The 10,698-nt window shown below is 52.7% G+C and overlaps 1 protein-coding gene across 2 annotated transcripts in view; it reads right to left on the reverse strand.

Annotated features, from left to right (window-relative positions):
* ABCG1 (ATP binding cassette subfamily G member 1) overlaps positions 1-2,352 on the reverse strand; it is a 55,468-nt gene extending 53,116 nt beyond the window's left edge. For both annotated transcript variants that reach the window (XM_028126435.2, XM_028126434.2), the window contains exon 1: positions 2,244-2,352. In XM_028126435.2, the coding sequence (XP_027982236.1) occupies positions 2,244-2,285 (42 nt within the window). In that variant the 5' untranslated portion in view covers positions 2,286-2,352. The remainder of the gene's footprint in view (positions 1-2,243) is intronic.
* Between the last annotated feature and the right edge of the window lie 8,346 nt (positions 2,353-10,698).

Below are 10,698 nucleotides of genomic sequence, written 5' to 3' on the forward strand. Positions count from 1 at the left end.
CATCCTCCAAGTCAGCTTTTCCAGACTCACACCTGGCACAGTCAGTCCCAGGTGGGACCCCAGATCAGGGGGTGAGGGAAGAGCTCAGGATCCTGGGGTTCTCTCAAGGGCTCTTTGTTTATGACTTGGGTAGAATTTTTTATTTATTTTTTTAAAAAGATTTTTATTTATTTATTCGACAGAGAGAGACAGCGAGAGAGGCAACACAAGCAGGGGGAGTGGGAGAGGGAGAAGCTGGCTTCCTGCAGAGCAGGGAGCCCAAGGTGGGGCTCGATCCGAGGACCCTGGGTTCGTGACCCGAGCCTAAGGCAGACTCTTACCGACTAAGCCACCCAGGCACCCCGGGGTAGAATTTTTTAAACTGAAAAAAAAAAAAAAAAAAAAAGTACAAGATTTTTGAGGAGGAGAATGATTTTTCAAACAAAACAATGTTCCCTGAAAAAAATGAGCCCAGCTGTTAGTGTCTCCACGTGAGCTCAGAACACTGGAGTTCTGGGTCTGCATCAGACTATAACATAACATTAAAAAATCCTGACATAAAAACATCTATACCTTAAAACATTTCGATTTCATTATTTTTCCACATGTATAAACCACTTTTGCAGCTTTGAAATGACTTCAGGAGTTACGCGGCATCTAAAAGATCGGAAACATGCCTCACCTACAGCTAACAATAAGAATCTCCTGAATTTTCCATTATCGACATGATTTAGGAATCCCAAAGAGATGGACCAATGTAAAAGGAAGAATGGCCAAGCATTACCCAAACATTCATCCAGATAAAAGCAACTGTCAGGAGCAGGGGCTGCCTTCCCTGTGTTTCCAACCCCCCTCATCCATGAGAAACCAAGTACTGAAGGCAGGGCATGCCCAGAGAGGGGACCTGGTCGCTGAGTCCCCCTGCCACCGGCCCCTGCTCCACCAACATCCTAAACATGTCTGCGGCCCCATTCTATCGGTTTACACAAAATCATTATATAATGAGCTGGCGACGCTCGGTATGTATTCTACAGTAACCTGTTTGGAGGCATAGGATGCAGTTGTAAGAGAGAGCATGCGCAGACAGCCAGCTACGCTTTTTTTTTTCTTGGGCTCAAGGCAAGAGGTAACTGTCGGTCAAATCCTGCTGAGCCCTGCTGACTTCAAATACAGGATGCTAAAAATGAAATAAGGCGAGGGGTGGGGGTGAAACCCTGCGCGTGCCGTGCACTGTGGGCTTACAGCCTATGGGGAGTAATTAGCAGGATAGTAAATCCACAGAAAGATGATAGAGAGAGTGGTGGAAAGGGAGGGCGAGGTGGGGTGAAATACGGAATACTTTCTATTTGTACTTTAGATGACCCGAAATCTAGTCTGTAAGTACCTAACTGCAATGTCGGTGTGCTAGGCATAAAAATAAAAGGCCCTAGGATGGATGGGTCGATGGTTAGTTTGTTGTTTTGTTGTTTTTGTTTTTTCCCTAATGTGAGTTTAAGGAGCTCTTATAAAGGAGCAAAAGGAGACTTTGGACCACCCCTGGGACTAGCTCTTGATGTCACTGCGTCTAGCGCTGAATCGGCCGGCGCCTGGTGGTCCCTCTACGGAGCTGGCACCCTCGGGAACGAGAGATCCGCCTTCCTGTCCCCACCCTGCTCTCTGTCCAGGGTGCAGAAAAGGTGGCCTGCAGGTATCCAGGCTCGCCCCTGGGCTGCCTCCCCGGAATCCACCGCTCCCTCCCGAGCAGGTCCGGGAGAGGTTGTACCCGGGGAGCGCCAGGGGCAGCGCAGGCTCTTGTTCTCGGGGAGCAGCTCCCTCTTTTGTTCCCCCAGATCGTGCCCGGCGCTCCGGAGGGTGGCGCGAGAAGTGCCGGATCCCCAAGCCCGGGCCGCGCGCGCCGGCAGAGAGGAACCCCCCCCTCCCCCGCCTCCTTCCCTAGGGCCCAGGCTGCCACCCTCCCCAGTGCGCTCAGGAACCCACGCCCCAGGCCCCTACCCAGAAGGGGCCGAGGTGGGGCCATCGGTGCACTTGTGGGGCTGCTGGCCGCCTCCCGCACACTCCTGGCCCCTCCGCGTGCCCCCACGTCCCCTGCGGGGGCAAGGGGCATCCCGAGGCGCCAGGTGGCCAGGGCGGGGGGGCAATGGGAGCCGGGCTTCTCCCCGGGGACCCAGGGGCGGCTGTCAGAGTGAGGGTGTGGGTCTTTGTGCGTTTCTGGCTCTCCTGGAAAATAGAAGCAAGCCCCGGGGGCGAAGGATGCGCTCACTCACCATGGCGGTGCCGACCGAGAAAGCTGCCATCAGACAGGCCATGCCCCGGGGGCGGCGGGCACGGGCGGCGGGCGGCGGGCACGGGCGGCGGCGGCGGCGGGCACGGGCGGCGGGCACGAGGCTGCGCTCGCTCCAGGCTGGGCTGCTGCGCCCCGCTCGGGCTCCGGCTCGGGCAGCCGCCGGGGCTCTGGCCCCGCCCCGCCCCGCCCCGCCGGCTCCGCCCACGCCCCGCCCACGCCCCGCGATTGGCCGGCGCGCGGGGCGGGGCGGAGCCGGCAGGTGCGCGTGCTCTTGTTTTGCTCCTGAGGAGGGGCGGCAGGCTAGCTCGCGGGAGTCCCCGCTGCCCTGGCCGCCCGCGGGGTCCTGGCAGGTGCTGCGGGTGCTCCCCAGCCTCGGAGCCCCCGCGCCCAGAAACTCGACGGGGATGGACCAGCGGCCCCGAGCGCCCGACGCACAGTGGAGTCTCCCCCAAGGACCGCCCCTCCAAACCGGCGTGGCTGTGTGGATGGGGCCAGAGGGGGCGTCAGGGAGGCTGGAAGGGAAGGGGGGGGTCTCTTCCTTTCTCGTTGTTGGGTACCTTTCTGCCAGGCAGGAGCGTGAGGACTAAAGAAGACATGGCCTCTCCAACGCCGGCCCTCCCCCTCCAACTAGAGATCCGTATCTGGGGTGATCCCCCCCCCCACACTGAGACAGTGCAAACACACTCATTCCTGCACCACTGTTGTAGCCAGATGCAGGTCTAAATGCTGGGTAACAAAGGGGCGCTTGGTTAAGGTGCCCAGGCCTCTGTCCTGCCCCTGCCCACCCGCCCCAATAAAAAAAAGCCTTGTTTCCAGTGCCTGGCTCAATACCTGACCCACCGCTGTGTTCAGGGTAACTGCATAAGAGATGGCCCTCCAGACACCCTCTCATTGTGGCACCAGACTGGAATATCAGATGGCCTGGGGTCTTCTAAAGCCCTTATTATATATAAGTGGGACCATTTCCTGGTAACCATGGTGACAAGACATTCTCACTCCCAATCTCAGAGGCTAATGCTTTTGTTCAGTGGTTTGCATGTTGGGACTGCAGGTAGGAATGCATCTTTCCTCACCTCCAGCACACCTGGCAGGTGGACTTCACACCCAGAGGTCTGACAACCATAGCCAAATTCTCCTCTCAACCCAAAGGAGGGAAAGGGGGTATGATGTCGAGTTCAGGGGGAGGAGGGCCTTGCTTTTGTCTGAATAGTTTCACCCGAAGATCAATGCGTTACCTCTCTTCTATCTTTGGCTGAGAAGGAAACATGACCACTGTATTTTCAGGAGCCACTCAGCATGCCCAGCCCAGCAGGCTGTGTGGTGCCTTAAATGAGTGAACAGGGAAGCCAAAAAACTCCAAATGTTCTGGAAAGAGGATTCAAATCCACAAACCTCCTGGGGAGAGATGAGGCCAAAAGGCAGAGACAAAGGTGCCTACTTCTGGGGCCCCGGGTTGGTGGCTGGTCCTGCAGCCCACCACCTGCTCCAGGACAGGAAGGACAAGACAAGAAGCAGTAAGAGGAAGACATGAAACTCAGGAGAGGAGGATTTCCCCACGAGCATCTGGCTGGACACTGCCCAGTTATGTGGTCAGGGCAGGCGATGTGACATCGTAGCCTTGTGGCGCTGGCCTCTATTTTCTGTCCACTGTCCACTCTCCTCACGCCTATGGATGAGTGCAGAAGTTCCTCTGGAAACCTCCCGGCCCTGCCCTCTGTTCTGTATCATGTGATTTATAGCAACAGTTGGTCAGGAACTAGAGGTGTAAGGCGATGCTTGCCGGGCTTCTGGGGACAGCCCAGGGGACAGTGTGTAGACCCTGAGTGTGAAGCCAGAGATGGAAGACAATGGGAAAGTGAGTCCTTTTTGGCACGGCGTGAGCTGCTGGCTTTTCCATGACAGGCACTGAAAGAGTCCTCACTTATACATCTGTAGGCTGGGTAATAAGACTCTCAGTCATGTGGGAAATAGTGCAGGTCTAGCACTTTCCGCCATGCATGGCACTAGCAAGCAAGCTGATCCCAATCCTTACTGGTATCATCCTTCTTGTGCCAAGTCAAGGAATAAGCGAACAGTAGAATAAGTCGGATCTGTGACATTTGTATCGGGACTGTTGGTTGTAAGTAACAGAAACCCAATCCCAACTGGCTTACGCTAAAGATAATGCATAGTCTTAGGTGACAGAAAGGTTCGGGGTGTGCTGGTTTCAAGCCTGCCAACACCAAGGACCCATACTGTATCCTCAGCTCTTGGTCTCTAGCTCTTTCCATGCCTCTACTTTCCATCTGCTGGCTTCCCCCTCAGCAAGACTGTCTCTGTAAAGCCCCCCCCCCAGCAGCTTCAGGCTTGCATCCCATCAGCCAGCAGCCAGTCACTGTACCCCAGTTTGGGGGGGTGCCAAACACTGATTAGCTGGGCCAAAGAGGCCAAAGAGAAGAGTAGCCCCACTGGAACCATCCAGAAAGATTGGGACAGGGTGCCTCACAAGGCCATTTGGGGGTACTCTGAGCAGAAGTGGATGTGCCAAGCAGGCAAACACAAGAGGAGCTCATCACAGGACTGTCCAGTCCAGACCCCAAACCCAGTGGAGATTTCTGCTAAGACGCCAAGTCGCAGAGCCGGGCAGCCCGTCCCCCCCACAGTAGGCCTTGAGTTATTCAACCAAGGTGCCATATTTCTCTCTAGACTTTCACTTCTCTGGATCAAGCTCCCCTGGGCATCCCCCCTCCTCCCAATATTGCTTCTTAGACTGTGCCCCTTCTTCCTGCTTACCTTTCTCTGCATGGGTTCCATTGACTCAGTGTCCCTTGTGAAACTTGGGGTGCATCACTGGCCACCTATTCAAGACTCTCCTTCCTCCCGCTGAGGAGCCAGTGTCCCCAGGCTCCACTCAGACTGCTGGTAAAGACAATCTTCCCGGCCACCTGATATCCCAGGGACAAGCAGGTCAGTGGACTCCACCACTGGGGACTGAATTCGCTTTCCTTATAATTATGTCATTCCAGGTGCCTGGTTTGCACTTTATCCCCCAAATTCCATTTTAAGGACTGTCCAATTTATCTCTGCCAGATGTCCAGCCACTGAGGCTGGGAAATGGCAGGGAGATGGGGGCACCCCGAGCACCCCGTCTTTGGTGCAAGGGTTCTGCTCTTGGTGTCCACTGAAGAGGGGGCAAGGGGGGGCACAGGGAGTTCAGACATCCAGATGGGCTCACCATGGACCTGGGGACTGATCTGGGTGAAACTCCTGCGCAGAGCCGGCCACAAGGGGGTAAGGCTGGCTTGGCATCATGGATTACCTTACCCCTGCAGGTCCCAAACATGAGATCCCTCCAGAGAACCCTCCGGGGGCACCCCATGGCTTCCCAGCCTCCCCGCTCCCAGCTGGCTAGGAAGAAATCTAATGAATATATTCTTTATTAATACAGTCTTCTTCATATTTTGGTGATTTGGCTTTCGACAATTTTGACCTTGAGCCTTCTTTGATTACAGGGTGGCTGGCTCTGAATTAACTAAGGTGGACCCCATTGGCTGACTTTCTTCTGCTCAACTACAGAGCTACACCAACCTGAACTTCATTTTCCAGGACCTGTGACTTTCACCCCACATTCAGCGTACACTCAGAGATTGCCTGCTCTGGGGGCTCCCAGGCGGCTCAGGCTATTGGACATCCAACTCTCGGTTTCGGCTCAGGTCACGATCTCGGGGTCCTGGGAACAAGCCCCGTGTTGGGCTCTGAGCTCAACACGGAGTGTGCTTGAGATTCTCTCCCTCCCTCTCCGTCTGCCTCTCCCCCCACTCACAGGTGCGCCCTCTCTCTCTCTCAAATAAATAAATAAATCTTTAAATTAAAGAAAAAAAAAAAAAGATTGCCTGCTCTGCCCAAAGCTGATCTCCACATTGGAACACGGGGTGGTGTGGCAGGGTGCAAAATGGAGAAAACCCTGCCCGAAAGAATCACCACATCCAAAAGCTGAGGTTCTCATCTAGACTGGGTATTTTTCTAACTCGTTCTGTGAGCTTAACACACTTTAGGGGTCATTCTTTCCCTAAAGCTGCAGGAGCCCTTGCCGTGTAGTTTAGGGGGAGGCAAAGTGGGGACACAGGGGCCTCCTGGTCTTCAGTGACCCTGTCCCTTTTGGAGCCAATCCTTCAGGCTGCTTCCAGCACCCGCCAAACCCCAGTGTGGAAAAGTGCCCACCCTGCCCATATTCCACCAGGGGAACATCTCCCTCATTTGATATATCAGCATTTCATGGAGGAAAACAAAGAACTAAAGAAGGCTGGCCCCCCGCCCCGCCCCCAGCCCCCCTCCTACCACATCAAGGGCTGCACAGTGACAATGCGCGAGGGTTTGTGAGACTGCTTTTCCCAAAGCCTCAAGGAAACTCGGTTCTGGAGGGGATGGTATAGGGAGGGGTTTGCTTGGTTGCTGGCTTGCTTTTTACAACCCAAAGCCCTGGTTCTGAAGGTGGATGTTTTTAGACAGAGAAAAGCAAAATGTTGGTACTGCACCAGGCAGCAGGGAAAGGGGCTCATCCCTTCTCTTAGCAGACAGAGGTGGGAGACGTGACAGAGACTCCTGGAGCTGGGCCAGGAGGGATGAATCCCACCGCTGTTGTATCCCCACACCTACGACCATTCAGCAGGTGCACATTCCTGGAGGCGTCCCTGTGGGAAACTTGCCCTAGGCTGGGCTAGAGACCTACCTCTGGTCATGGCCCCTGACTTGTTGGCTCCTCTGATCTTTTCTCTGTCATGTTAACAAAGAATTAGGGCCCCTGGGCCTTTTCTACCTCTGTTTACCTAAAAGCCAACACCTCCCCTTTAAAAAAGGAAGAGAGAGAAAGAATGAGGGAGAGAAAAGAAGAATTTGGATGAGTGAGAGAGAATGAGAAAGACAGCCAAGGCAGGAGGGGTGGGGAGGGAAGGAAGAAAGAAAGAATATTAAGAGGTAGGAGTAAGTGCAGAGGAAAACCGTGTCCCAGCCCTTGTCGTTGGGATGGGAAAGGGCAGCGGACACAGTGTATCAGGGAGAGTGGCAGCCTGAGCCTGGGTATGAGTACCAAGGGGGAACCCTCTGTAGGCTGGTTCATTTTAAAGAAACATTGTTTTCACCCCCACGGTTTGCTGGATTCCTGTTTTGCTGGCCCTCCCGCCTCCTGTCATGTTCTGTCGCCAGGGTCCAGATGTCCCCACATTGCATCCTCTGGCCCGGCTCCAAAGGGGGCCCCTCCCTCCTCACCTTCCGGGAGGTGAGGGCAGAGGAGGGGCCGCAAGTGCACGCAGAGTAGAACTAGGAAGAGGGGGAGCACTAGAAGATGGAAAGATGAGGTTAATGCGGGATGTTTTCAGGGAAAGAAAAATGCAAGCAAATATTCATAAGCTAAGTTAGGAAAAAGTAAGCGTTGCAGATTATTCCCGTTTTCTTCCATTAGCACAGAACAGAGAGTGGCAAGAAAGTTCTAGGAAATAATTTCCACAAATGAAGAAAGAGGAAATAACATTTGGCAATGAAATGACCTTCAGAGCTGAAGACCAGGACAGAAGTCTCAAAGACAGACACTGGAAAATTACCAGGGTCCTCCTCCCACACAGAAACAAAAGCCTCCCACCACCCCCATTCAAGGGCCCAGTTGGGAAAAGACTGGTAGCTCGTGTGCACCCCACTTTTCCTCTGCAGAGCTGCTCTGCCCTAACGGCATGTGATCAGTCCTAGAATGCAACCCCCACCCGGAACCAGTCAGAACATTCCAGCCCTAAGGCCACTGCATTTGTTCTGGAGAGGATTTACTGGCCCGGGGGGGGGCATCAGAGTTCTCCCTGGGACTTGCCAGGGCCCTGAGAAGGAGAGGGTTTCTTTCCCTTTGGGGGCTGACAGCCTCATACGGCGGCCACCTTCCCTGCCTGCAGAGACTGGCCAGCTGGGAAGGGAAACCACGAGGCGCAGAGGCTGCACGGCATGGCGGGAAGCACTGGACACCTTGAACAAGTTCATGCCTCTCAGTGCCTCCATGACCACAGCTATAAAGTGACTGACAGCCGTGCCCACCTCAGGACGGTTGGGAGGATTGAATGAGTCAAATTTGTAATAATCACGTCTGGCTCATAGTGTGTGTCTTATACACACATGTTGGTTATCCTCATTATGAGAACCGGTACTCTCCCTCTGACCTTGAACTAGCACAAATTAGGTTTCCGTCGCTTGCTGCCTAAAAATCCTGATTAGGACAAACAGGCTGTTAAAAGTCAGGGCTCCTCACGTGCACCCCAATGTTCATAGCAGCAACGTCTACAATAGTCATACTATGGAAAGAGCCTAGATGTCCATCAACAGATGAATGGATAAAGATGTGGTGTGTATACACACACACACACACACACACACACACACACACACACAATGGAATATTATGCAGCCATCAAAAAATGAAATCTTGCCATTTGCAATGACGTGGATGGAACTAGAGGGTATTATGCTGAGTGAAATAAGTCAATCAGAGAAAGACAAGTATCATATGATCTCACTGATATGAGGAATTTGAGAAACATGACAGAAGATCATAGGGGAAGGGAGGGAAAAATGAAACAAGACAAAACCAGAAAGGGAGACAAACCATAAGAGACTCTTAATCCCAGGAAACAAACTGAGGCTTGCTGGAGTGGTGGGGGGTGGGAGGGATGGGGTGGCTGGGGGATGGACATTGGGGAGGGCATGTGCTACGGTGAGCGCTGTGAATTGTGCAAGACTGTTGAATCACAGATCTGTACTTCTGAAACAAATAATGCAACATATGTTAAGAAAAAAGAAAAAGAAGAAGATAGCAGGAGGGGAAGAATGAAGGGGAGTAAGTCGGAGGGGGAGACGAAACATGAGAGACTCTTAATCCCAGGAAACAAACTGAGGCTTGCTGGAGTGGTGGGGGGTGGGAAGGATGGGTGGCTGGGTGATGGACATTGGGGAGGGCATGTGCTATGGTGAGTGCTGTGTATCGTGTAAGACCGATGAATCACAGACCTATACCCCTGAAACAAATAACACATTATATGTTAATTAAAAATTAAAAAAAAAAGTCAGCGCCCCTAAGCCAATTTATGGGGAAATCCTCACAAATATTTTACAGGTCAACCCCATAATCCTTTGTTGTCTTGGTCTCTGTTCACCTGGGCACTTGCCTTACCTCCCTCAGGAGATCATAAATCCCCGTGACTCCGGAATAGTTCTTTGACTCTGACATCATTCTTAGCATGGCATCTAGCCAGAGTAGGTGCTTGATAAGCATCATGAGTTATATTGAACAACCTGCAATGTTTTGGAAAGTGTTGAACCATGCATTATCCCATGGGACACTCAGGACGCCCCCGCAGGTTAGGAGGGCAGATGCCATCACTGGATCACACGAGAATCTGACACCCCAGCCCCAGATACAGAGCAGGCCACATTTTACTTTCCTTAGCAGTCAAATAATCTTCCCCTGGTCCCTGGAAGGCAGTGCCTCCATTCCCTGCCCACTCGGGCAGAGATCTAGTCTCCTGGCTCCAAAGACCACAGCTCAAGTCCTGTGTGCTCAGTGCCCTGAAGCCGTCTTGCCTCCCTGGGACACCTGAGCTCTCCTGTGAGATGCAAACCCTACCCCTCCCCTTCCCCAGGCCTGAGATGTTGTTCCTGAGCCTCCTGCCTCTCTCCTCCAGGTCACCAACTCCCCTTCTCCTACCTCCCAGGAAGCCCTGGGCAATCACCTACTTGAATTTGAGCTTTTAAAAGCAAAAATTGGGTTGGAGAAATTATCTTCTGCATGTTTAGAAACTTCTGGGCAGGACCCTGCAACTCAAAGTCCTTAAGGCAAAGAAAAACAATTTAATTAAAAAAAAAAAAGACTTGGCTACTCTTTAAAGAAGGGGAGGGGAAATTAGCTAAAGTAAGGAAATTAACCTCAGAAATTATCTCAGTAAATGATCCTGATCCTGCAACTTGGAAATAAGGAGATTGGGGTTCCATGAGGTTTGAAAAGCCCCAGGTTGCCTGACTCCTGCTGAGCACCTCTTTCACTTGAGCATCACAGCTCTTTCCAATAGGGACAGAGATCTGAAGAAGCCCCACATTCAATCTGTTAAAAATCACAGGCAGGCTAGTGGGGAGACAGAGTAGATATACTTTTCTCTATCACCCCCACCTGAGCACCACTAAAAGCTCTGGACATTGTACAAAGCACATGAGGCGACCCTGAAAGGTGGAGAGCACAAGGCAGATGGCCCAGGGACATTGGGACCCAAGAACCACACTGCAGTGAGGTCTCTGGGTTTTCTTTGTGCCTCATATATCCCAGATTTTCATGTGAAGAAACCAAGAACGTGGAAATGCTCATGGGCACAAATAAAGCAAGCCCCAACAAAAAGCTACTCTCTCTGGCCAAAAGAACAGAAAAGGGGCATCCT

Source organism: Eumetopias jubatus, unplaced genomic scaffold, assembly GCF_037043125.1.
Source record: "Eumetopias jubatus isolate StellerSeaLion01/CBP00866 unplaced genomic scaffold, mEumJub1_p1.0 scaffold_1, whole genome shotgun sequence".
In the NCBI taxonomy this organism is placed as follows: Eukaryota; Metazoa; Chordata; class Mammalia; order Carnivora; family Otariidae; genus Eumetopias; species Eumetopias jubatus.